The 27,054-nt window shown below is 44.7% G+C and overlaps 2 protein-coding genes and 1 long non-coding RNA gene across 5 annotated transcripts; 2 read left to right on the top strand and 1 right to left on the bottom strand.

Moving 5' to 3' along the window:
- Positions 1-3,235: 3,235 nt before the first annotated feature.
- Positions 3,236-4,589, bottom strand: LOC147209550 (uncharacterized). The gene is made up of 2 exons (XR_015100256.1): positions 4,444-4,589; positions 3,236-4,037 (listed from the first exon to the last, which is right to left on the bottom strand). It is a non-coding gene; the product is annotated as an uncharacterized LOC147209550 (long non-coding RNA).
- sncb (synuclein, beta) lies at positions 4,546-23,738 on the top strand. 2 transcript variants are annotated; one of them, XM_086105623.1, is made up of 7 exons: positions 4,546-4,714; positions 5,503-5,636; positions 14,611-14,640; positions 14,894-14,979; positions 17,600-17,686; positions 18,021-18,070; positions 22,967-23,738. In XM_086105623.1, exons 2-6 carry the CDS (start codon positions 5,516-5,518, stop codon positions 18,033-18,035), a joined length of 339 nt encoding a protein of 112 aa, XP_085961749.1. In that variant the 5' UTR covers positions 4,546-4,714; positions 5,503-5,515; the 3' UTR covers positions 18,036-18,070; positions 22,967-23,738. The 2 variants fall into 2 exon arrangements, with proteins under 2 accessions (XP_085961749.1, XP_085961748.1); XM_086105622.1 differs by lacking the exon at positions 18,021-18,070.
- Positions 23,739-23,995: 257 nt separating this feature from the next.
- adirf (adipogenesis regulatory factor) lies at positions 23,996-27,000 on the top strand. Of its 2 annotated transcripts, XR_015100254.1 has the most exons (4): positions 23,996-24,159; positions 24,239-24,301; positions 26,106-26,271; positions 26,449-27,000. XR_015100254.1 is itself a non-coding variant. In XM_086105625.1 (3 exons), exons 1-3 carry the CDS (start codon positions 24,081-24,083, stop codon positions 26,207-26,209), a joined length of 246 nt encoding a protein of 81 aa, XP_085961751.1. In that variant the 5' UTR covers positions 23,996-24,080; the 3' UTR covers positions 26,210-27,000. The 2 variants fall into 2 exon arrangements, 1 of the variants encoding a protein (XP_085961751.1); XM_086105625.1 differs by having other exon boundaries at positions 26,106-27,000.
- The last annotated feature ends 54 nt before the right edge of the window (positions 27,001-27,054 follow it).

The raw sequence follows: 27,054 nt of genomic DNA, 5'->3' as shown, positions 1-27,054 counted from the left end.
TGGGTATCTTGGGTACACGAGTATATGTAGCATGGTTTGTGTGTGAGGTGAATAGCAATGGCCTCTGGCCTCTGCGGAAGATGCAGTCTGTGCTGCCATCTAGAGGCAGTGAGTCGAGATGACAAATGTGACGCATTCTCTTTCTCCTTTAAAATACACAGCAGGTTTGTATAATCTTAACGCAAAACAACATTGGGGCTTGCCAACGATTCAAGGTCTCACATACACGTTAGACTTCATTTCATCTCCACCTCGTGGTTTGGAAACCACTTGCAGTCCAGTCGGTGTAAATCAAAGCAGTTGTGCGGCCATGTCAAGGTTTGATAACACAGATTGATTGGGATTATATAATGTGACTGTCTGAGACTCAATGAGTCTGTAAAAGGGAAGCCTGCCGCGGGAGCACGGGTCCTAAAAGCACCTTAGCAGATAAAGGCCAATTCGCTCGAAGTGGAGAGAAAATGCCACGAGCTGAGGCAGTGACATCAGAATGTGAAAGGGAAATGGCTGCGATTGGCTGGCAACTGGTTCAGGGTGTCCCCCGCCTACTGCCCGAAGACGGCTGGGATAGGCTCCAGCAGCCCCCGCGACCCTAGTGAGGATCAAGCGGTTCGGAAAATGGATGGATGGATGGAAAGGGAAATGGAGTGCGTGCCGACCGTTTTAATTTACCATTCATACAACACTTCCATTTTCTGTGTACCTTTCAGATGGACGGATGCCACACCTGAAAACCACGATGGCTACTTTTGCACAATTAACTTTTTCATCTGTTTCCCATGCACTTGTTGATATCGTCAAGGGGAAACTAATACATTTAATTTACTCGATTGATTGCACAGTGTCTCTAGTCAGGCATGTATTTCTATGAATTATTTTCCTTCTCAGACTGATGTAATAATTCTGTAAATTAAACTTTTTAAAATGTTCAATAATAGGATGCAATATGTTAATTCATTTGAAATAGTACAATTTTAAAATGAGATATAGAGCTGAAATATTAAGATTTTTAATCGAAGCAACTCATTTTGGACATCCTTTTTGCCTTTTCCTGGGTAGAAAAGATGAACAATTTAGCCTATGAACTCAAAGGAGCGAAATGTGGAGCCTCCCCATTGCATGTTCAGGTGGTTTAAGTCCATTTTTCTGACTGGCTCATCGGAATTCCTACTTTTCAGGGTGACCTGAATGCTGGATTGTTATGTTTCTTGAACTCTTTGGAACTGCAATGCGCCCATTTGCACTTAAACAACTGGATGCCATTCTGCAGTGAACTGTAGAAAACATTATCTGTTGAAAGTTCAATTCTGAAGCGCTAATATGACTCCATTTTCCTCCTTTTTAAATTGACATACGCAGCCATTTTCATCAGAAATGTTGTGCCCGCTAATGTAGTGTGCTAAAGGAAGTCTTTGTTAAATGGACCGCAAAGCCAGAAGATGTCCTCAATGGCTGGATACTTATTAGGAGCATGCTATAAGCTCCTGAGTTGAACAAAAAATCTGCTGAGAAAAGCTCTGATGAGGTGGGCTTTGTTAAAATCTATTGATCCATTTTCTGGAAGGGTTTTCCTCACAAGGGTCGCGGGCATGCTGGAGCCAATCCCAGCTGTCTTCGGGCAGTAGGCGGGGACACCCTGAACTGAATGCCAGCCAATCGTAGGGCACACAGAGACGAACAACCATTCACACTCACAATCACACCTAGGGATAATTGAGAGTGTTCGTCCATGTGTGCCCTGCGATTGGCTGGCAACCAGTTCAGGGTTAATCTTTTTTTTTTTTTTTTTTTTTTTTTAACGCTGCATCGTCATCCATTGAGATTGATAAAATTCCTCAGGTGTCAGGTAAGGACAAAATACAGTTATGACTTAAAATGTGGGGAGTAAAAGTAAAAGGAGGTAAAAAAAAATAATAATAATCGTGCACAAGTACAGATTTACGTGAAAAATCTACTTAATTGCATAAACAAAGTATTTGTAATTCGTTATTATGGCTATACTGTTGGGCGGCCCCGGTGTTCCAGTGGTTAGCACGTCGACCTCACAGTGCAGAGGTACCGGGTTCAATTCCATCTCCGGCCTCCCTGTGTGGAGTTTGCATGTTCTCCCCGGGCCTGCGTGGGTTTTCTCCAGGTACTCTGGTTTCCTCCCTTATTCCAAAAACAAGCATGGCAGGCTGATTGAGCACTCTAAATGGTCCCTTGGTGTGAGTGGGAGTGTGGATGGTTGTTTGTCTCTGTGTGCCCTGCAATTGTCTGGCAACCGGTTCAGGGTACTGCACGAAGACAGCCGGGATAGGCTCCAGCACCCCCCGCGACCCTTGTGAGGATAAGCGGATCGGAAAATGGATGGATGGATGGACTATAAATAAAATCTATTATTATTATTATTATTATTATACTGTTGCCCCTTGCTTTTCAACACAAGTCGAGCATGAATATACTTGACCACAAGAGGGCAACTTCGGCTCACAATTGCTTCAGAAATCCATGACCTACAGTATACCGTTCTTCCGATGAAATGTGTCTGAAAAGTCAAATGGCTAAATGGTATTTATTGTACTGTATTCTTTCCAACGGGTATCCCTTTTCTGTCTTTCGCAACACATCCGCGTGGGTAACTAATATCTTGTTCAGCACCATGGAGAGAGTCGAATCAATACCAAGGACAGAGCGTGTTCAACTGTCGACGCGACTACAGAATACAGCATGATTCTTAAAACCACTACATTAGGATTATTCGGGTTATTAAAACCATGGTTGACGCTCTCAAAGTAAAACGCGTGTTACTCCTGACACCGTCGTTTGTCAGTATGACCTGAATGTAGGCCAACATGGCGGCAACACGATTTACGAACGACAAAACAGGGGTGGGCGGGTGAGGTTCAAAGAGAGTTAGCGAGATGGGATTTCCTAACATCCAGGAGAAATTTGGGGGAGCAATTCACGATCAACCCCCTCCGTCCCCCAGTGAGACAGAGGACCACGTCACTGTATCACGTCAGAGAGCAGGGTGTGGAATCGACTTGGGGGGGGGGGGGGGGGGGGGTCAGCTTGTAACGTGCAGGTTTAGTACAGACCCACATAGTTTTGACTTTCTCTTTGTAGTCTTTTAAACGCACCAACGTGACTCCACTGACCTCTCACAACGTTATTCACATAAAAACTACGCATAATGATTAGTTAGCGATATTTTCACGTCTTAGGTAGATAGGTAGGTAGGTACGTACAGTAGTTAGTTCAGTGTTTTATTTATCCACAGCCTCCCAGTACTCCACAACTAACATTTCAGCATAGTATCCTTTAAGAATGTTATTTTTAATACAGAAAATTCCAGAATAAGGTGCATATACATAACCACATCATCATAACCACATTTCCAGAATACACAAGTTACATGTGGTTAACCATAAACACCGCATTTTGTATTTTTCTGTATTAACAAAAACAACAAAAAAAAACTCTTAAAATATACTATATTTTTTGGGTTAGCAGTGGAGAGTAGGCGGCACGGTGGAAGACTGGTAAGCACGCCGGCCTCACAGTGCAGAGGTGCAGGGTTGGATTCCAGCTCCGGCCTTCCTGTGTGGAGTTACCATTTTCTCTCCATGCCTGCGTGGGTTTTATCCTTGTACTCCGGTTTCCTCCCACATTCCAAAAACATGTATGGCAAGTTAATGGAGCACTGTACATTGTTCTTAGGTGTGAGTGTGAGTGCAGATGGTTGTTCGTCTATGAGTGCCCTGCGATTGAGTGGCAACCAGTTAAGCGTGTACCCCGCCTACTGCCCGAAGACAGCTGGGATTGGCTCCAGCACGCCCGCAACCCTTGTGAGGATAAGAAGATTTGAAAATGGATGGTGGAGAGTACTGGGAAGTTGTGGCTAAATGAAAGAAAATATCTACTCATTTGCATATGCAATGTAGTGTATTTGTAATGTAAATTACCTTGCTAGGCCCTCATAGCTCAAGTTATCTTACATGGGAAAAAGTCAATATGCTATGCTTCATGTTCATGAAAATATCCACCAGCAGCACCTGCACACAAGAAATGGACCAAAAGGATTACAGTTTGCCCAAGGCAGATTGCGTTGCTGCAAGGCTGGGTTGTGAGAATAAATACTGTGCAGCGAGACTGTGTTGAAGAGAATTTGTCTAAATCCCCTGTGGTGCGTTTGACATTGGATTTCAAGCATTATTTCGGTGTAGTAATCATCTATTACCTTCAACAGTCAAACTGGATTTATTTGCACCGACTTGAATGGTTTTTACACATGCAACTGCACTCGAAACAGTGATTGGTTATTTTCCTCTTTTCATATAACCATCACGACCAGCTCACTTTTTTTTGTTGTTGTTGTTTTCGGTGCATTTTGTCAGGCTGTTGTTATATTTTATAAAAATAAATAGCCTCCAAATAAATACAATATATCGTGATGTTGACCTGTTTCAAGCCTTTCTGCTCGCCGTACCAGGTGACATCGAGCCGGGGGGTGATCAATATGGTGGAGGAGGCTGGCGGTGGGGGTGGAGGCGTGTAGGAGTGGAAGGGAGGGGAAGGAAGGGGTACGTGACGATCTCAGCCGCACTGTTGGTGGAGATCATCGTGAGGAAGACCCACCGTAGTAATTATTGAAGATATCTCTGCACTCAAAAAGACGACAGTTCCACTCGATCGACCACGAAGCGGACAAGCCGAGGCTATTTGTAAATAGGTAGGGAGACCTTTTATATTCGTTAATTGGCTTGCAAGTGGTATTTCTCGGCGTTACTGTTCAGCGGCCGCCACCATTTGGAGACGGCTTATAGAATTGGCGTGAACACATCGAATACAGTACTTTTGATTCTGGATGCTTTGCTGTTTGTTGCTATTGAAAATGCCCTCAATCGCTCAATAAAATTGCTGCGCGTCATCAAATAATTATTTTGTTGTACAAGCAATGGCGTCCGGTTCAAATTTAAACTGCATATTCATTTCGTGCGAAAATCGGCCACTCTTATGGTGTTACCTCCCATGTACGTGTGAGCACCGCGATGCGTGTAGATATGGCAGTGGTCCCATCCCCCAGTAATGAATCTCACCTCCATGAATATGCTGTGCAGTCCTCAAAAAAAAAAAAGGCTCGGGTTTCCATGCAGGCAGGCATCACCCCAATACTGACCGTAGCATTACAAGTGAGCAATAATTAATGACCCCCTCCACAATTAACCATTTCATTGAAATATTTTCGCTTTGAATATTTAATGCCTGGGGGTGGTTTCTGAAAAGGGCCCTGATGCGTGAGTGAACACAGAGGCTATTTTCCCTACAAGCCTGTTGGCCGGACTGCACCTGTCGATATTCACCACAGGGGGCGGTGCAGCTCCCATTTCCCCAGCTCTTATGGACCCACTGCATATTCCATTGCATATATTGAACTGTTTCATTCTCCTCTTTATCAGCATGAGCGTCTTTGCGTGGCTGTGCCCGGTGATTGACTACTTCGTGTTGACTTGCGCACAGTTGCTCCCCCAAGATGGACGTGTTGATGAAGGGTTTGTCCAAAGCCAAGGAGGGTGTGGCTGTGGCTGCAGAGAAGACCAAGGAAGGAGTTGCTGTGGCGGCTGAGAAGACTAAAGAGGGAGTTATGTTTGTAGGTAAGATGATCCCAAATCTGGGACTGACAACCACTGTAAGAGGAATTGATATACAGTGTGACAAAGAACTATTAGTCACACGGCCATGTTCTAATTCTGGACCCAATTTTCAATTTAGGTTCAAAACACAGTATGTAAACGTGAATGTAAAAGATGGATCCACTGGCGCAAATGTTGTTACTGCCAAAGTCAATTATTAATTCAACCACACAAATGATCAATGCCCGTGTTTAAAAGTACGCTGGTCGATCCACTGTGCGATTAATTAAAGAGGTTTTAACAACCAGCTGCTAAATAGCGTCAATATCAGTTGTTGCAAGATGTAGTGCACTTAGGTGAGGAGTAGTCGTTGCTGATGCGATGCTCTGAATATCCTTATGGCCTCTCGCCTCACTTGATAGAGCGACAAGCATGAGATGGGCCGGGGGTGGGGCATCATGTGCCACGTTTGTGCGCTTGATGTGCAGGCAAAGCTAATGAGCGAGCAAAATGAATGTAGAGTATACTGTACATATTGTATGACATACATAACACATACAATATTTCGTGACATATATATCTTGTTTCCTGCAAGACCACATCACTGCAGATTGCATGACACAATTCCATCTCACTTATGGTTTCTCATTTTGTAAGTTGCTAAGCCCCTATCAGTGGTTAAGCATTATTTATTAACGGACATTAGGGTGGCACAATAGCAGGGTGTCCCAAACTACAGGTTCTGTGTGAGTTTTTATTTTGTGTTGTGAATTGTCAGAATATTTATTATCATTTTCAAGCAGGAACACACATGTAAAGTACAGTATGCGTCAAAGTTCAGTTGCAAATAGTAACGTGTCAGAAGTGTAACTTGTGTACCCACCTTTTCATGCCATGTAGTTGATGCAGTGAGAAACAAGCGAGCTAAAATTGTGTGTGTGTTTGGGAGATGTGCTGATCAGATACACTGGAGAGAAAACAAAACATACGTTTCCATGTACATTTCTTAGATGCTGACTTGGCCTTATTTCACTGAGCATCCAGGACAAAAAGACATGTTTTGCACACTGTTTCAGGTTCATTTGTTCACCAAGTCAAAGAAAAAGCTGAAGTTAATCCTTAAAATGCAACCAGAGTCTCCTGATTGTCATGGAGGTTTGATTGCTACCTTGTTGAGTGACTAAATATTGGTCAAGTCCTGCATTACACAGCGTTAGGTATATCTGTATAATCTTGCTTTGCTAGAAAACCCAAAATGGAAACCCCTGGTGGTTGTCACCACTGATATGGTCACACTGTGTAGGTGCATTGTGGAGAAAAAAGTTGTCAGATGTATGCACAATGAGATCTTACCTGAAATCCAATTACTCCTCAGTGAGCAGCAAACATGTCAGGCAGCAGTCAAACTGCATTCTGGCTCTTTTTCAGATCCTGCACAGTTGTCTTGTTATGCACAAAATAGAACACATTTTTTTTGGGGCTGTAGTAGTCGTTCTTCCAGTGCACCCACAGGCTTGTTGTTTTCACATGGATGTATTTCCTCGATTTAGGTTTGCTGTGAATCTTCTATTTGTTCGAAAGCTTCATCATTGAGCTTCTCCTTTGCTGGCTTTCAACTGTCCTCAGGGACCAATAATGCGTGTGGATGCTACCCAGTTCCAGAGCCCTGTGAGATCACATGCACGACCACGGTGCACATACGGCAGTAGATTGGCCAAATAGCCCAGTGGAATAAAGTGCAGATGGATGAGAGCTGCCAAAAGGTCAAACAATTGAACAATGCTGTGGTTGTATTTTAAACCAGCAATAAAGTTGATTAAGTCTCTTGAATTAATTGTTCCCCGGCGCCTTCGTATCTTTGGCCAGTTTGGAGACATGAGCTATGTGGGAGTCTTTACAAATCTATGCAACAAAGCATCACATGCCCCAGTACTTTCACACACAGCTCATAATTACAGGAGTACAACAACCCTAAACTCCTGCCGCTAGTTGGAACAAGGTTTTAATGGCCTACCGTGTCACCTCAGGAACTGTTCATTGTTTCTAATACCAGGTGGCACTGTCATGCATCAGTCTTATCTCATGTTTAAAAATTCTCTCCCATGGTGAAAAACAGTTTAACGCCATGGGCCCTATTTTGTTAGACTGGCACCCTTGTGCTCGGTTGTAAAAACATTTTCGTGACATTGCAGTGGACTAGTTAAGCGTGTTTGTGAATTTGGTAGACACGCTACACCTGACAGGCCCTTCCTTGTGTGCCCTCTGGCCTATCTGCAAATTTGGTGACAAAAAGTCAACAAAATTTTACATTCGCTAAAACCACATCCAACTCATGGCGTCTGTGGTGTAATGTGATTTTGGTGCATTTGATGGAGCTGCAGGCAAAAAAAATTTGATGATGTGTGGTGGATGCCATGGAATGTCATTCATGAAGATGACAGCAGCTTGGGTCAATCCCTCTGAATCATTCTCGAAATCGATTCATTGAATGGATTATAATCATCATCTTAAAAATATTGTAATAGCTCCCCTGTCATTATTTTCATACATGGACGCACGATTAGGTGTACAAGCCGTTCTCTGATTGCCCATGCCACAAGCTCGCCGACTTCATCATCCGCAAGGGGAGAGCTTGCAGTTTCTGTTTACGCAATGGCAAGCATGGCATACTGCGCTCTGAATGCCACGATGTTCAGGCAAATGAGGGATGTTGCCACGATTGGTCAGGAAAAGGCTCATTCCATCTCACAACGGTGCAAATGTCCCGTTGCCCTCAATTTTTTCTGTGTAAAGTCGAGCAAAATACCAGACGAAAGAAAACTCCACCCCCGAAATAGTTTTTTCTTAGTGCACCACATCTTTGGCATATTTCCTGCTTGCCTTTCATGTCTGTGGAGCCGTTTATTCCATTTTGGGTGTTACACAAGCAGAGATGCTTACATTTCTGTGAAAAGTCATCTTTAAACTAAATCCAGTGCTAACATTTTTATACATTGCCCTATTGACTATCATCATTATGCATCAGGAAATGACAGTCAGCCACGACTGACTGTTTTGGATTCAGGTTCAGGCTACGTGATGCAATTTTGGACCAGACAATATAATCATCACATTTACACTTAGCCTTTGCATCGGACACAGAGTAAATGTGTCATTCTGTAATGCTGGTGACATGAGTTTGTTATTCTGAGGTGGCCTGGTATAAGACCTTTCGCTCATCTTTAAGAGAATTTTTTTTTCGAGTGGTCAGGAGGAAACATCCCCCTGGACTGTCGGTTTCAATGGGCCAAATGGATTACAGGCCTAATCCATCCCGATATGATTCTACACCTTGCTCAAATGTTTAGAAGCATTTTTGAACCTGCTACTGCAGGTTAACCTACTTTAAATGTGTATCCAATGCGACTCCTGGCCAGTTTTAAATTGAGCTACAATATCCATGCTTCTCTTCACAGCTCCTCACTGTTACGATTCGGACAAGCCGAATTAAGTTTTGGACCCCAAAGTGTAGACGTCAACAAGGTCTCCGTTGCAAAAATATGTTTTTAATACAAAAATCGCCACGACTAAGAGATAACAAAGCGCTGGTCAAAACAAGGACCAGAGGGCACAAAAAACAAACAACAAAAAGCGCTTGCATAAAAGGCAAGGGGGGAAAATAAGGACCGCGAAGACAACAAAAAACTATGTATCAAACTACACGCAAGCGAAAGCCAAATCACAAAATAAAATCCAATACTTACAAAACCATTGGTACCGAGAGTTCGAAAGCGAAACACGACGAGATCTAAAGCCAGAAATAATCTATGGGCATGGAAATAGCAAGGCATAAACAATACTCCCACAACCAGAAGACAGATTGCAGGTGCTTAAATACACAGTTCCATAATTGACAGATTGGTAGCAGGTGTGCAGCCAGCAAGTTCACTCAGTCTGCCACCTGCTGGCCAGACCCAGAACAGGAACATGACAGTACCCCCCCCCCCCCTCAACGGACGCCTCCTGGCGGACCACCCGGCTTCAATGGGTGAGCAGTGTGGAAAGCACGGAGAAGAGCCGGGTCCAAGATCCAGGAGCGGGGGACCCACTGCCGATCCTCCGGTCCTTAGCCTTCCCAGTCGACCAGGTACTGGAACCCCTTACCCCTGCGCCGAGAGTCCAGGATTTCCCTCACCGTGTACACCGGGTCGCCATCAATAATCCGCGGAGGAGCCAGAGGGCTGTTGGTCACAGGCTTGATCAGGGAGACGTGGAAGACGGGATGCACCTTCATGGAGGGAGGCAGCCGGAGCCTGACGGAGACGGGGCCGTTGATGGACTCCACCTCGAACGGCCCCAAGAAGCGTGGCCCCAACTTGCGCGAAGTCCCTGCCAGTCGCAGATCCCTCGTGGACAGCCATACCTTCTGCCCCACCTGATTGCGGATCGCCGCCGTCGCCCTGCGCCCAGCTATCTGGCGATTTCTGGTGGCGGTACGCGACAGGGCTGCTCTGGTCTCCCTCCATACGCGACGGGCCCGCTTGAGATGGTGCTGTACCGACGGGACTTCCACCTGCGATGGAAAAAGCGGAGGCTGATAGCCATAGGCAGACATGAAGGGAGACTGACCTGTGGCTGAGGAGACCAGGGTGTTATGCGCGTACTCCACCCAAGGCAGGTGGACGGCCCAAGACGAGGGACGGTGGAGACATACGCATCGTAGAGCCGCCTCCAGGTCCTGGTTCACCCGTTCGGTCTGTCCGTTGGACTGTGGATGGTATCCCGATGACAGGCTTGCTGTTGCCCCCATGGCGCTACAGAACCGTTTCCACACCCTGGACACGAATTGGGGACCCCGGTCCGACACAATATCCAGCGGGATCCCATGGAGGCGAAAGACGTGGCTGATGAGGAGGTCGGCGGTTTCTAGGGCGGACGGCAGCTTGGACAACGGAACGAAATGGGCGGTCTTGGAGAAGCGATCCACAATGGTGAGGATTACGGACTTTCCCCGGGAAACAGGGAGGCCAGTGACAAAGTCCATTGAGATATGGGACCAAGGTCGATGTGGAACAGGTAAGGGTTGTAACAAACCAGCCGTAGGCTGATGTGAGACCTTACTGCATGCGCAGACAGAGCAGGCCTTGATGTAGTCCAAAACATCCCTTCGAAGCTCAGGCCACCAAAACCGCTGAGTGACGAGATGCAATGTCCGGTTAACTCCGGGATGGCATGCCACCTTAGATGTGTGTCCCCACTGCAACACCTCCGCGCGCAGATGTGGGGGCACAAATAGCCTTCCGGAAGGACATCCAGCCGGAACTTGGGTTCCCTCTTGGGCCTCCTGGACCCGCCGCTCAATCTCCCACCTGAGCGCTCCCATGATGCAGTGGTCCGGTAGGATGCTCTGAGGTACACTGCTCTCGGCCGCTGGGTCGTAGATCCGAGATAGGGCGTCAGGTTTCACGTTCTTGGATCCTGGGCTGTAGGTGAGCGTGAAATTGTAGCGTGTAAACAGGAGTGCCCACCGGGCTTGACAGGAGTTCAGTCTCTTGGCTGAGCGAATGTATGCGAGGTTCTTGTGGTCGGTGTACACGGTGAACGGCTCCTTAGTTCCTTCGAGCCAGTGTCGCCATTCCTGTAGGGCTAGCACGACGGCCAACAATTCTCGATTACCCACATCATAGTTGGCTTCAGCAGGACTGAGCCGTCGTGAGAAGAAGGCGCAAGGGTGGATCCTCTGGTCAACTGGTGAACGCTGAGACAGTACTGCCCCCACTCCTGAATCCGAAGCGTCCACCTCTACTACAAAAGCGATATCGGGTTAGGGTGTTGCAACACGGGTGGCTTAGTGAATGACTTCTTTAATTCGGCAAACGCTCTGTCGGCCTCCGAATCGCACCTAAACGGGACTTTGACGGACGTCAACCGGGTTAATGGAAGTGCTCTCTGGCTGTAATTACGAATAAAACGACGGTAGAAATTAGCGAACCCCAAGAAACGTAACTGCTTCCTCGTGGTGGGTGTCGGCGATTCCACCACCGCCTTAATCTTGGCAGGATCGGCTCTCAGCTGGCCCTTCTCCACGATGAACCCAAGGAATGAAATAGAATCGACGTGGAACTCACATTTCTCGGCTATGACAAAGAGACGGTTCTCCATTAGGCGTTGCAAAATTAGCCGGACGTGCTGTTCCTTGAGAATATCAATATGTCATCCAGATAAACAAAACAAAACATGTTCAAAAAATCTCTCAACACGTCGTTGATTAAACTTTGGAATACGGCAGGAGCGTTGGTTAACCCAAAAGGCATGACTAAATATTCAAAATGGCCCAATGGTGTCTTGAATGCAGTCTTCCATTCGTCCCCCTCCCTGATACGGACCAAGTGGTAGGCACTGCGTGGATCTAGTTTTGAGAAAATGGTTGCTGATTGGAGGGGGGCAAATGCAGAATCTAACAGTGGAAGAGGATATTTGTTTTTTATGGTGATTTCATTTAGTCCCCGATAGTCTACACATGGTCGCAATGACTTGTCTTTCTTTTCAATAAAGAAGAACCCGGCCCCCACTGGGGACTTAGATGGCCTAATGAGGCCAGCCGAGAGTGAGCCGTCAATGTATTCCCTTAAGGCCTCTTGTTCTGGCTGTGAAACCTGATAAAGTCGAGAACTCGGTAGAGGGACGTTAGTCAGTAAGTCGATGGCACAGTCGTAAGGTCTGTGTGGAGGCAGGGATTGAGCACGATCTTTACTAAACACTTGATGTAAATCGTGATAGATGCTTGGGACGTTGTCCAAGCAAATGGCTTTGGGCAGGTCGGTGCGAGGCAGCCCTCTACCCCCCGCTGCCGACCGCAGACAATGCGCGTAACAAAATGGGCTCCAATTCTCAATTGCGGTGCGATCCCACGCGATGACAGGATTATGGGTCCTTAACCAGGGTAACCCAAGGATGACAGGTACGGAGCGAGACTGCATAAGATAAAATCGCCTCTGTTCAACATGATTACCAGAGACCTTTAACATTAAGGGGCCCGTGATCTGTCTTATCTCCGCCAGGAGTCGCCCATCGAGGTCGTGGACGCGTTTTGCCACATCTAACTCCTCTACCGGACAACCCAGGTCATTAGCCATCTTAGTGTCGATAAAACAATCGTCCGCCCCCGAACCGGAAAAGCCCGTGAAGGACCATAGATTGTCCCGTCCAGCTCAAGTCTCTTGGGGAGTCCTGACCTGGACTCCTCTCTTCTCGGCTCCCGATATTCTGTGCGGGGTGCAGACTCACGGTTGTAGGTGCGAGTAGAAAAGCGGGTTGGGGTCATCGGACGGTCGGCGACTCGATGTCATTGTTGGCCGCCGTAGAAATAGGCCTGGTCACAAATCCGTCGTCGTCTCCCCACACGCCCTCCGCCCAGCTGCATAGGCTCCCCCTCAGCGGCGACGATCCTGGCACCGGGGTGATGCTCTGGTCCGGACGTCCGCCAGGACTCGCGGTAAGCCGGCCGACCGCTCGCACGTCGGGGCTGGAAACGGGCATTTCCCCGTTCGTCCCCGCGTTCCCGCAGGCGATTGTCCATAACAAGGGCCAGATCAATGAGGTCCTCCAAATTGGTGCTGTCATCGCGGGTCGCCAGTTCGTCCTTTAACAATACATTCAACCCGCGGCGAAACAAGCCACACAGGGCGCGGTCCCCGTAACCACTACGGGCGGCCAGAATACGAAAAGAAATTGAAATATTCGGCAACGGACTGTTCTCCTTGCCGAATAGCGAGTAGCCGTCCTTCGGCCTCCCTTCCCATAACCGGATGGTGAAACACGCGACGAAACTCAGCGACAAACTCAGGGAAGGAAGACCGAAGCCCGGGTTGAGCATTGCTGATTTCCACCGCCCAAGACGCCGCCTGACCAGTCAACAGGCTCATTATGTATGCCACCTTGGTTCTATCCTTCTCGTAAGCAGAAGGTTGCTGGTCGAATCTTAAAGAGCATTGGTGCAAAAATTGCATACAGAGTCCCGGTTCGCCACCATAGCAAGGGGGGTGAGGGAAATTAGGCTCCCGCCCTACGATCGGGGAAGATGGTATCCCGGTGGCAACCGTAGATGATCTTGAGGGTGGCGTTTCTCGGTGGCTCGTTTGATCCATCCGGGAACTCAAATTATCCAGCTGATGAGCCAGCACGGAGACGGTCTCTCGGAGCTCCGCGAACGCTTGTCCCTGGCTGGTCAAGGCGGTCATTATCCTGTTAACATCTATGGGATCCATTATGGTGGGAGTATTCTGTTACGATTCGGACAAGCCGAATTAAGTTTTGGACCCCAAAGTGTAGACGTCAACAAGGTCTCTGTTGCAAAAATATGTTTTTAATACAAAAATCGCCACGACTAAGAGATAACATAAAGCGCTGGTCAAAACAAGGACCAGAGGGCACAAAAAACAAACAACAAAAAGCGCTTGCATAAAAGGCAGGGGGGGAAAATAAGGACCGCGAAGACAACAAAAAACAATGTATCAAACTACACGCAAGCGAAAGCCAAATCACAAAATAAAATCCAATACTTACAAAACCATTGGTACAGAGAGTTCGAAAGCGAAACACGACGAGATCTAAAGCCAGAAATAGTCTATGGGCATGGAAATAGCAAGGCATAAACAATACTCCCACAACCAGAAGACAGATTGCGGGTGCTTAAATACACAGTTCCATAATTGACAGATTGGTAGCAGGTGTGCAGCCAGCAAGTTCACTCAGTCTGCCACCTGCTGGCCAGATGCAGAACAGGAACATGACACTCACAGCTGAGATTGAGACAGGAATATTTCAAATGTCTACTGTGATTCCTACTGTGATGCACAAGTCCTCTCGGCTTGTGCATTGCACTACTGCGCCATTTCTTTCTCTAAAGTACAAGTGAAATAGCTAGCCAGGACCACAAAACAAAGGTGCTTTTACAGTCCAATTAAATGGTTGTCCGTGTATAAACTTTTTCTATTTCTCTTTTTTTGTAAACTAGGTAACAAAGCCAAAGACAGTGTCGGCACAGGTGAGTTCTTATTTAGAATATTATTCCAGTTGCCCGGATTTGATTCAACACTCTGCTCAAAGCCAAAAAAGAAAGAATTGTGACATGTGCACAGGGAATCTTCATCCTGTGCATAAATGTTAACTTTCAAAAAGATTCTCTTCTGAAAGTGCTGTGTGTGTGTGTGTGTGTGTGTGTGCGTGTGTGTGTGTGTGTGCGTGCGTGCGTGCGTGCGTGCGTGCACATGTGTGCGTGTGCGTGTGCGTGTGCGTAGTGGCTGAGAAGACCACTGGAGCGATGGAGAACATTGCTGCCGCCACTGGCCTTTTGAAGAAGGATGAATTCCCATCTGACATGAATGTATGTACATTATGCCACCGTTTGCTCTCTACAATATGATGAAACAATGTGCTTTCTGTTGTTTGTGAATAATTTTACATTAACAGTAAGATGCTGTTCATGCCGTCGTCACGAGAATTGAAGTCATGCAAGTCTATTGAATTCAGCTGCACTTTTTGCACTGAAGTCGAAAGCGCAATTGATCTGAGACCAATCACACAGCACACAAATTGACATAAAAGTATTGTACTGTACTCTCGATGCTCCATATTAATTTCTGGGTGCCTTATTTAGTTGAATGTATGTGTTACCTCTTAAAGGGGTCTTTTCATCTCTTTTACTACATCTGAAATGTAGTAAACCCATTTACCAAACCACCTGCACAGCAGACATAACATCTGTTAAGCTGACATGTGTTCAACAGTTTAAAAAAAAGATAGAAGATGCGATGTGCACTGCTGAAGTGAACGCGGCTAACAAGAAAGTCAGCCAGTAGTTGGACAGAATGCTTTTAGATAGGATCTATTTGATGTGGTAAGAACACAGCAGCTGAGTAGTGTCCAAAAAAATAGTGCTTAATGTGGTGGAGCTGCCTGAGTAAATAAACACCCACTGCCTATGATATTATTTCTCTGAAGAATAAAATTCTCATTATACGACCTTCTGTCTTCGATTCTGACCCACATCTGGACTCGATTCATGTTCGGGATCATGCTGTTCACCCTCTCCGTGACCTCTCCGTGCGTGAGCGCTGTCACATATTGACATATTGTTGAGATCTGTAGGGCTGTGAGTGAAACCAAGCTCCTCGACCTTTTCTAAGCCTTCATCCTCACCGTCTGCACTGCCTCGCCAAGATAGTATACCTTACTGGCTTGTTCAGGGTTGTGGGGGAGCAACCCTCCTGCTCATTTTTACACCAGGGCAAAATGTTGCGTGCAAACTTCATTCATAGCAGTCACGTCTGCAAATGAGAAGCCACAACATCACGAACGTCTGCACATGGAATGAGATTCCTCATTTTAGACCAACGGAGCAAAAGCAGAAAATGCTCCCTTTATTGTCTTTCAGTTGTATCAGTGTAGTAAGGTTCACATGCTTATACCAGTGCTGTAAAAGTAAAATAAAGCGTGTAATTATATTTATACGGCACACTGGGAAGTTTTTGTCCCAGTTGCGTCACGAAACATCCAAATTATTAGACCTCTCAGTATGTTGCAGTGCAGTTGTATATTGTGACCAGCAGGATCACGAATGGAAACTTTTACAAAACTGCATCTTTAGCAGACACATTTTCAACTTGTCTATTAGAGGTCGTCAGAATCTGCAAGCGTTCCAAATTCATGATGAGCAGACCTCGACGATGCAGCTATGACCTGCACACGCATACACATACATAACTGGACAACCACACGCGCATACACATCCTTGTTATCACCGTCTTCATCGCTCCGATTCTTTTTCCCCCCGTGATGCGGTTCGACATGCAGAGCGCTCGTGTGAATCCGTGCAGCTGGTCATTTCGGACGGGTCACGGTTAGCCCTCTCACCCCCCCCCCCTCTTCCCATTCATCCCCCCCCTTATTACATGTTATGTCTTGTGACTTGTTGTAACTGTCATATGCTTATTTCTGTGCTAGGGTCTTTTTTTTATCCTGGACTTAAATTATCCTCGGAAGAGGATAGTTCGAGCGTGGGTTTTTTTTCCCTCTCCCTACCCAGCGTTTTTTCCTTTCTGAATTCTGATTGTAATTTCCCCATTGCGGGACAAATAAAGGATATCTTATCTTATCTTAAATAAGGTGACGTTCAAAAAGAGAGTTCTTCGGTTTTAACTCGGGGAGTCTCTGCGGTGGCTCCCTCGCAGTGAGATTGAGCACAGAGGATTACGGCCTGTTCTCCGACCTAATTGACTTGATTAGAAGAGGTTTAAAAATAAGAGTGGTGACCCACTAGCTTTGTATTCAGGTCTCATTGTCGCACAGACTTTGATGAGCAAACTCCCGAGAAAGGAAATAGTCGATACTTTGTTAATAACCTATTGTGTCAGCATGAGGTCACCTAAGTGAATACTCCACCTGACTTGAATCTGTTGTGTACAACAGGTAATACACAACGGATTAAAGTTGTTTTCCTGGCATTGGGAGAGGGCTCTTCGGTTTAAGGGAGCCGTGATAAAATGAGTTAATCCCCGCAAAACATTACGCACACTTGCATTGAAACGGAACAAATCTGTACTCTCAATTCTGCCACTACAAATATAATGATTTAGAAGTAGACTGTAAACTGTCTTTCATATTAAATCATGGTCCATTTACTTTATTTTAGCATAAACCAAGTTTATTATACCAAAACAATTTTGTTTGATATATTTGGGACCTTTCACCGAACTACTGATTAATTTATGACTTTTATTTGTTGAAAAAAAAAGTACATGAAAAAAGGACATCTAAAAAAAAAAAGATCACATCAAGTCGCAAACGCAATGGGGTGGGGTCGGAATTTATTCTTTTCCACATTGTTCATCCCTAAACGATTGTGCAGGTGCACCTCTTCACATTTGACCGTGTTTCTCTGTGTATGTCTTCTTAGTACTTCATCTTTTCATCCTTTATATTTGTTTTCTCTCTGTGACATGCAGCCTGAGGAATATGGGCAGGAGGCCATGGAGGGCCAGTCAGAGGGAATGCTGGAGCCAGAAGGAGAGACATATGATGACACCCAGCAGGTGATCAGCTTGCAGCCACACACTCGCACTTGTGTATCACACAACGGAGTTATTTGTATTTTTTGTTTGCATGTTTTTTTGCAAACACGAAAACATTTAGTTTTACAGTCAGGGGTGAGTCCACTAATTGGCTCCAATATGCACATTTACCTACACGTACCTTTGTAGCTTGTTAAGTGTGGAAACATCACTATTGTCGCTCGCATATACCATTTTGAAATGCAGGCTGCTGGTGCGCCACATTCTGATTCGTTTACAATGCCATCAGTGTGAAAATGAATAAACAAAAATACAGATTTATGTCAACAGCTCTAATCGCTAGCTGCCCTTGCAGGCTGCTGACCGCTAACAACTTCCTGTGCTCCATGCAGGTCATGCGCTAAGGTAATTTAAAGCTGACCTACTTTTTTATAATGTTTTTTTTTTTTTTTTTAAAGCGTGAAACTGATAGGATGCTTAGGGTGCCCTGTACACTGACACAAAAAAGATATATAAAAACATGCACACAGACACCTTTTTTTCTATATCCCCCTATATCTCATGCGGTTGACTTAGGACCATTCCGCAGACTACTGGTCAACCACGAATGACTCGTTGGACACTCCTGTTGTAGATCTTTTTTTTTTTTTCAGTGACCTTAAGATTATGCGCACATTCACATGTACGTATGGGTATACAAATGTATACTGCAGGCGTCCCCAACCTTTTTTGCCCCACGGACCGGTTTATGTCAGACAATATTTTCACGGACCGGCATTTAAGGTGTGGCGGATTAATACAACAAAATAATATGGTATGAGCTGCATGAGTACTGTGGTGTTTTCGAGAGATAATAATAAACACGAGGAGCGTCTAATCTTGCCGCAACACTCTGATCACTAGGGTAATGTTTAATGGCTTCAAAATACGATACAACGCAAATTCAATGTGCATGAAAATGTCAACTCACCACAATGCTGAATCAGTGCGAGCCCCGAGCTTGGTTTTCTTCAACCGGGCGGTCCCATCTCGGGGTAATAGGAGACAATGACGCCTGAAGTGTGTGCTTTATGTCGAGTCGACTTCATGATTTTGTTTTAGTCGCCGTTGCTGCACGAAACCCCCGCCTCACACAGGTAGCATGTCGCAAATAGCAACAGTGCTATTGTGGCGATCTCAGAGTATTCAGCCATAACTTGAATCCAGAACACCGGCAGAGTTGTTGTCTCGAACGTACTTTTAAGGCCGCCATTACTCATTTAGCAAGCTCCGGCGTTTTGTTTTTAGCGTAATCAGTCACGTGACGGAGAAGCGTGGTTTGACGGTGCGTCAAGAGTGACACGGACGGATGTAACGGAGAATCGGGTAATTTTTCAAATTTTTCAAAACTTTGGTATTCCAAAATAAATACAACGGAATTAATGCAAGTTCTTATTGTGCGGCCCGGTACCAAATGCCCCGCGGACCGGCAGTTGGGGACCCCTGGTATACCGGAAATGTAGCCTACATGTGTAAGTTCACACATGACCACCCACATCTGCCTTGGCTCTCCAGCACACATGGCACAGAAGTCATCGTTTATCATACCATCCACAGTCAAGTTTTAATGAAATAAAATGCACACATATCAAGAACCTTGCTAACAACATTCAAAAAACAAGCAGGAAACAATCTAAGTAAGAAGCAACATTCCGCCGATTTTAAATGACTAGATAATGCCTTTTACTTTACCATTGCTTTGCTTTAGTGTAATATCTCATAGAGTCTACCACAAGCACTGATTCGCTAACTAACACACATCAGCATATGATCATTTGTCACCAATGGCAGGCGACATTTTGCAGATTGCCAAGAACATATCAAAGAAGCACAATGACACAACAATCTCTCTTTTTTTCCCCCACAATTCTAAACATGTGTCCCTGCTTTTATTTTGAGTCCATGTATTGGTATATGTGTGTTGATTAATGCTTGACTTAATACTGTTTACACTTATTTAAATGCATGGCAGAGCATCAACGTGCCTCAATGTATTGTGGCCGTGTGGAAATGGCAGTGATTTAAGTATCTGTAACACACAATCATGTTTGTCAAAATCTTCACCTAGACAAGTGGGCGGCCAGTGGGGTGGTCTGAGAGCATGACGTTGTTCCAGCCGTGCATCTACTTCATCCTGTTTTGAGTCACGCTGTTTGAATTGATTGTTGATTACAATTATCCTGAGAGGCGTTTATGTTTGAGTTACCTCACTCAGCTGCACAAGATGTTATTTTAAACACCCCCGAGTGTGACTCACGACACATCGCTGCAAGCTACACTCACAGTTTTGTTCAATTATATCTTTCAAGACAAATTATTATTACGGGGTATCTCTTAAAAGGCCAAATGCTGTACTGCAGCTCTTATGTTGCATCCTAAAAGATTGCTTGCACAATAAGTAAACCTAAAGAGCAAGCGTGACATACATGGTACATTTTTCCTATGAATAACGACATTTACAACACACAATTTCCCCAATTTTTTTTGCTTGCAAGTGTATTGATTTTAAACAGGAAAGAAATGTTTTCTGTTTAATATAGAAGAGGATGAAAATGTTCAAAAAAAAAGACTTTCATTTTATGCCTTGAGTTGATCATTGCCCTCCCTTTTCCTTGATCTCATCAGACGTTGTTTCGTTGTGTTGCCATTGCCCTTTCCTTTCTTCCACATTACTGCACCAGTCAGTCAAATGAGCAAAAGTGCATTTTTCATCATTCACATTTCTGCCAGGCAGCGGCTCATGCCATCCATGTTCTCTCATTCCTCCTCTTGCGTGTCCTTCCCCTCCCCCATCCCGCTACTCTCAGCAGTGCACACGCTCATGGTCTGAACGGGTGTGGTGATGACGTCCACAGCCTTAGTGCATTGTGGGTAACACCAAGGTCTCCCTGCATTGCTGTAAATGCGGATTGTGGTGCAGGAAGAACTTGCATGAAACCTCGCTCTGGCTGGATTGATGGAAAACCATTCAGTTAATTTTAATGAAGACATCAAGTGACCAAGGAGCATCACACATAGGCAGAGCCTGTGAATTTAAGACTGTCTTCATGTGAGCGGCAGGAGTGAGGCAGTTAAAACGATGCTGGGGATGAGCTCGCGACTCGTCCTTGAAGCTCTTGTTCAGCCTGGTGCTGCCCTCTATAGGCTGCACAGGGACATTGAACTACGTGCAATTTGTGCACTGACGTCATCATTCAGATTTGGACATGCTGGGCCACAAAACCTGTTTGAAAGCAATGAGTGGGATTTAATTCGTTGTTCTTCGAAATTCTGTCATATTTGGGTGCTTTATTTAGCTGCATAAAGAGCCATTAAAAACTGCAATCCCAAGAATATTGAAATCCCCCACCCCTCCCAAATCCCATGTGAATGATAAAATGTTGTATTGTCACGCTAAATGCCAAAAGGCTGACATGGATCTCATAAGAATGCAACATTGTCTTTATTTTTATTTATTAATTATCCCGTTATATCATGTTTTGATTGATTTTTTAAAAAAAAAATGTTGCAATACATTAACATTTTTCATTTAATTAAATAATTTAATAGTTGAAATAATCCTTTCAAATTAAAGTATTTTGTTCCCATGCACATTTCATCGTCCCCAAAACTTCTATCTATGGCCATCCTGTCCGATTTCAAAATAAAATGTGGTCCCTGAGCACTAAAGTTTGTCCGCTCCTGAACTAATGGGATGCTGGCGGATTGGGATGCCTTAAGGTCCTTACTTTTCTCCATGATGCCACGTTGCTCAGAACGTAGCATGCCCATGAAGTCATTTTGTTTTGAAGAATCCTGTGACGTCACTACTTTAATTCTTTTACATTAAGAGCCTGGATCAAAGGAAGCATATCTGATTTTGGTATTGATTTTTGTGGATGCTCGAAAATACTGATGCCAACCTGAAATGGCAGTAAATACACGGTGTTCCAAAAGTCTCGGGCACATTTTGACATTGAATATCTCGGAAACTATTAAGGATGTACAAACGCATCCGGTAAATTCAGAAAGCTTGTAATCACAATTTTTACATGGAATGTTCAAAGATGTTCAATGTGAGCACCATTGTTCACACGACACACATCAAGCCAAATTCTTGCCAAACGCGTCCCAGCATTGTATTGTCAATGGTTGCAACAGCTTCTGTTCTTCGTCCCGTTCTTTTAGCTGGGCATAAGGACCCGTCCGTTATGAATTTACCATGCCATCTCACTACGGACTTCCTCTCTGGTGGTTCCTTTCCGAATTTTCTGCGAAATGCACGTTGAACAACTGTCCACGATTCAGTTTTTGCAAATTCAAGCACACAAAACGCCTTTTCTGGTTGAGTGGACGCCATTAATGGGTCTGAAAAGAAATTAAAAAATCAATAGCCTTACGAAAAACTTAATGGAATTACAGTAGCTTTAAAATGGCATGACTTTTATCTTACTACCATTCATAGTTAAGGAGATATGGGGACTTCAAATGTGCCCAACACCGTAGCATCCTTGCTTATTACCTTATCGGTCTTGATGCCACATTTTGATTTAGCTGTTGTACTAGACCATGTTGGCATAATAAGTAGACATCTGAGTATCAACATATATGGCAGTTACATGTCTGTATGAACTTGTGAGATGGTGGTGCGGTGAAAATGCGTGTTTACGAAAGTTTGATTCCGACTGCGGCCTTTCTGTGTGGAGTTTGCATGTTCTCCCTGTGCATGCGGGGGTTTCCTCCAGATACTGCGCTTTCCCCCCCCACATTCCAAAAACACGCATGGCATGTTAATATCCAGCCATCCATTTTCCGAACCGCTTTATCCTCACTCGGGCCACGGGGGGTGCTGGAGCCGATCCCAGCTGTCTTCGGACAGTAGGCGGGGCACACCCTGAACCGGTTGCCAGCCAATCGGCATGTTAATAGTTTACTCTAAATTGTCCTGAGGTGAGATTGTGAGTATGAATGGTTTGTTTGTCTCTGCATGCCCTGCGATTGGCTGGCAACCGGTTCAGGGTGACCCTTGTGAGCATACGCGGATTAGAAAATGGATGGGTCATCTATTAATAGAATTCAAATTACAATCAAGGATACAATTAAGGACAAGTTTTGCTCTTTTGATTGATGTCACTGCCGTTGAGTTTGACAAATCACACTCCACTGCAAGTCTGTAGTAGTCTGACTTTGATATGATGTTATGACCTCCTTTCTTTTCTTGGAACTCCGAGTCAATGATTGTTTCGGACAATTCATGACACGTCATGTTTGTTCACCCCACAGGAAAGCCAAGACTACGAGCCAGAAGCATAAAAGCATCAGTGCGAGCCACCATTCAACCAGCAGCACAATAATATTTCTAATAAAGGACAAATACTATTCCAATTATTCTCCTGTTTCCAAAAAAATACCCCTCCAAAAAAGACAAGAATTCCCACTGAAAAATGTTCTTCCTTCAAGACAAATCTTTTATGATTCTATATTGTAAATGTTATTAATGTAATGTGTTGGGTGTCGATATTTATTGAGATGTAGGATCGTCCTTCACTGTCTCATTTCCTTGATTCCCTCCCAATGAAATGAGACCAGAAGCAGGGCTTGTGAATGTGTATTTTGTGTGTATATGTACTTAGAAATGTGTAATAGATGTTCATCAACTTCCAATGAGACATTGGGAGCAAGTTGCAAGCAGATGTTAATACAATGATCTCCTCTTTTAAGTGTCGACAATGCCTGTTTGTGGAGTTGCTTTTTTTTTTTTTTTTTTTTGGTTTGTTTTTCCATTTCCTTTTGGAACGTTTTTTGAATGTTTTTAAAAGTAAGAATTAATTTTTTACTTTGTAATTTGTTTCCAATTGCTCGTGAAATCATTCCGGTAAACTATCTGTTGGACATGGACCGTATACATGTTTGTGTGTGGGCGTGTTTGTGTGTACTGACAATTTTAACAACTTAAAGTCAATATATTATGTCTTGAAATCATGATGCTTGTCATCTCAAAAATGTGCTTCAAATTGCAGGACTTGTCAATAAAAGGTTTATGTGTTAAGCCAGACATGCAAATCCCTGTAAATAAAAAAATGGGAAAAAAAATTGTCATAATTGATCACTTTTTCATTTCTCATTAGATTAGTTCAGTTACAAAACCAGGGTTGTCTTTTTTGCTTGCTGTTATCAGACGGGGCAGGATGTTTAGAATTTGCTGCGATGGCTCCTGGCACAGCTGCCAGGATGCCAGTCTGGCCGGGCTTTTTTCAGGTGTTTTTGTCCGGGTTAATCCAACTGGAACGTGCAGGCTCACCAGTGTCTGGCTCAAACCGAGGGTATTAAACAGCAGTTCGGGCTGCAGTCTACTCAGACCCATGTAGTGGACCCCGCGGGGACCAGGAGTGGAGCCATGGCCTCGTTGAAGAAATCCTTTGAGGGCCTGAAAGGCAGCAGCCACTCCGCAGTCAAAGGGGTCACGGAAACTGCAGGTAAATACACTCACATACGACAAGGACACTGGTATGTTTTCAAGAATTCATTTCACGAAGCAACATTGCGTGGTCTCAGTGCAGGCAGCCCAGGAAGCTGTGCAGCAGGTGGCAGACTCATCCAAAGAAACAGCCAATGCAGGTACCGTGTGCACTTCAACCATCTTTCTTCTCACTGACTGCACACACACGTGGTTAGAATATGGTATTGCAATTTGCAGGGGTATTCAATCTTTTTCCTCCAAGGATTGCAAACGGAAAAATAGAAAGATGCACGGACTAATATGAAATGGTATTACTGTCCTTCAAATACAGTGAAATAATCAAGCAAGCACTCGGGTTGTCTGCATAATGTTGTTATTTTGAAAGACTACTGCCTACCCCTACCCCTTTAAAAAAAAAAATTTAAAGCATTGCGAGCCATGTGAAGTTATTTTTAGTACAGTACATGCCTCATGCTGCAAAAAAAATAAAAGGAAAGCAGGCCGCAAATACTGTATGTTGTAAACCACTGGTGCATGGTGTAGTGTCTATGGAGTGTCGAGAGTGCTCCGAAGATAGCCACAGTTTGAGAAAGTTGAAATAAAAAAGAGGAGCATTTCTATAAATTTTAATATCGGGGAAAATGGAATTTATTTCAGGGGTTCAGTGAAAAAAAATAGATGTGCAAACCATCCCTCCAATCCGCTTATACTCACAAGGGTCGCGGGTGTGCTGCAGCCAATCCCAGCTGCCTTCAAGCAGTAGGTCGGGTACACCCTGAACCGGTTGCCAGCCAATCGCAGAGCACACATAGAAGAACAACCATCCGTACTCACAATCACACCTAGGGACAATCTAGAGTGTTCCATTAATCTGCCATGCATGTTTTTGGAATGTGGGAGGAAACCGGAGTACCCGGAGAAAACCCACGCAGTCATGGGGAGAACTTGCCAACTCCACACAGGAAGGCCGGAGCCGGAATCAAACCCTGCAACTCTGCGCTGTGAGGCCGACATGCTTACCTGTCAACCACCGTGCCGCCTACGTGCAAACGCATTTATTTCGTTTTTATTTTGATGATTGCATTTTAGAGCTAAGGAAAAAATGAGGTAGTGAAAAGCAAGCCGCAAGGTGGCAGTACACTGTGTGGCTTTGCGTGAGAAAAATAAATCTTTTGTAAATTGCAGTGTGGCGGCCCGGTAGTCCAGTGGTTAGCACGTCGACTTCACAGTGCAGAGGTACCGGGTTCGATTCCAGCTCCGGCCTCCCTGTGTGGAGTTTGCATGTTCTCCCGGTGCCTGCGCAGTTTTCTCCGAGTGCTCCGGTTTCCTCCCAAATTCCAAAAACATGCATGCCAGGCTGATTGAACACTCTAAATTGTCCTTAGGTGTGAGTGCGGGCGTGCATGGTTGTTTGTCTCTGTGTGCCCTGCGATTGGCTGGCAACCAATTCGGGGTGTCCCCCGCCTACTGCCCGAGGACAGCTGGGATAGGCTCCAGCACCCCCCGCGACCCTGATGAGGATGAAGCGGTTCGGAAGATGAATGTAAATTGCAGTTTTGTTGATGAAAAATACATGTAAAACAACACTATACACCTCAGTATGCTTTGATTTAGGCCAGGATATGAATAATTATTGGTTTTAGTTGCATATTTGACTCACTGTAAGAAAGTTTATCTGTGAGGTCTAAGAATGTAGAAAGATCTGGAAAGGACAGAGGCGGTTATAGGAAATATGTTTATTTACTTAGATTGATTATTGACTTTCATACATTCCGTTTCATTGAAAGAAGCTTTTAAAAGTCTCAATAAACTGGAATAAACTTAGACACCCCCCTAATTTTTTTCTCAGAAATGTTTCACCCCTTTGCAAAAGTAACTTTGACAATGTCATATCCAAACAAAACCAATTTGACATGCTGACCTGATCCAAAATGTTTTCTCTGATTCTCGAAATGCATGCAGTTGCTCAAGAGGCCAGCAAACAGAGCCAAGCAGCCATAGGCAAAGCTGCTGACAAGGCCACAGAAACCATCAAGGAGTTAGGACAGAAACGGGAGACCAAATGATCTCCTCATTCGTCTTGCTAAACCTGAAGCCAACTCATCACCATCATCATCATCTTCAACAGGTTTTCGACAAGTAACTTCGTTGAAATGGGATCATTGGAAACAACGCTTAACTAACATTCCAAAAATGCATGTTGCCCCTCTCTCCTGATTCTACCTGTTTTCTAACCATGATATATTTTGTATTTGTGACTATTTTTGGAAATAAAAATCAAAACTTTCCTCTTTTCTATGTGTAGAGACAACACTGTGGATAGTCCTCACGACAGTCAATCATGATCAGCAACACTTGCTGATAAGACGGCCTTTGGCAGCCTCGTAAGAGTGTGTCGTTTACCTTGGCCCTCGGCAACACACCTCCTTCCATCACACTATGAGGTTGCTAAGCAACAGAACTCCGCGGGGGCCAGGGATTGGTGGAGTCCTTTGAATTAGTGTTGAGAATACTTCAGTCAGCACACCGTGTTCTAGCCGAGCTGCAACGTACTATTGTTGACCATTCGGAAATTGAAGCCCTGCAAATTAGGAAAACGTAAACACGTACCTATACACTCAATGAGCACATGAAGTGATGCTTTTAAGGATGCTTAAATAGGAGCGCATGGATGGTGTATAAAAGACCAAGTGGTGTGCAAGTGTTTATGTGTGGGTGGCTTCCTTCAGCCTCCTTCAGGCTCTAACCTCCTTTTCTGTGCAACACAGCAAATTCAATTTCGATATTTCACAAGACCCTGCTTCCTATCCATCTTGTAACCAGTCTGTCGAAACCAATATTAAATTTGCAGAGAATATGTATTTGTCATCTTTTCGCAGTGAGCTTGCCTCAGATGTACTTTTTGCCGAAA

Source organism: Hippocampus guttulatus, chromosome 2 (assembly GCF_054856545.1).
Source record: "Hippocampus guttulatus isolate MCC_2025c chromosome 2, RoL_Hgut_1.0, whole genome shotgun sequence".
In the NCBI taxonomy this organism is placed as follows: domain Eukaryota; kingdom Metazoa; phylum Chordata; class Actinopteri; order Syngnathiformes; family Syngnathidae; genus Hippocampus; species Hippocampus guttulatus.
Note: the sequence above shows the minus strand (reverse complement) of the source record. Positions and strands in the feature narration are given on the sequence as shown.

Bases quoted from the DNA above. Each gene is read 5' to 3' on its own strand.
- adirf (XM_086105625.1), top strand. From the start codon at position 24,081: ATGGCCTCGTTGAAGAAATCCTTTGAGGGCCTGAAAGGCAGCAGCCAC. The intron at 24,160-24,238 runs GTAAATACACTC...GCGTGGTCTCAG, and splicing joins AGGGGTCACGGAAACTGCAG to TGCAGGCAGCCCAGGAAGCT. The intron at 24,302-26,105 runs GTACCGTGTGCA...AAATGCATGCAG, and splicing joins CAAAGAAACAGCCAATGCAG to TTGCTCAAGAGGCCAGCAAA.
- sncb (XM_086105622.1), top strand. From the start codon at position 5,516: ATGGACGTGTTGATGAAGGGTTTGTCCAAAGCCAAGGAGGGTGTGGCT. The intron at 14,641-14,893 runs GTGAGTTCTTAT...GCGTGTGCGTAG, and splicing joins CAAAGACAGTGTCGGCACAG to TGGCTGAGAAGACCACTGGA. The intron at 14,980-17,599 runs GTATGTACATTA...TGTGACATGCAG, and splicing joins AATTCCCATCTGACATGAAT to CCTGAGGAATATGGGCAGGA.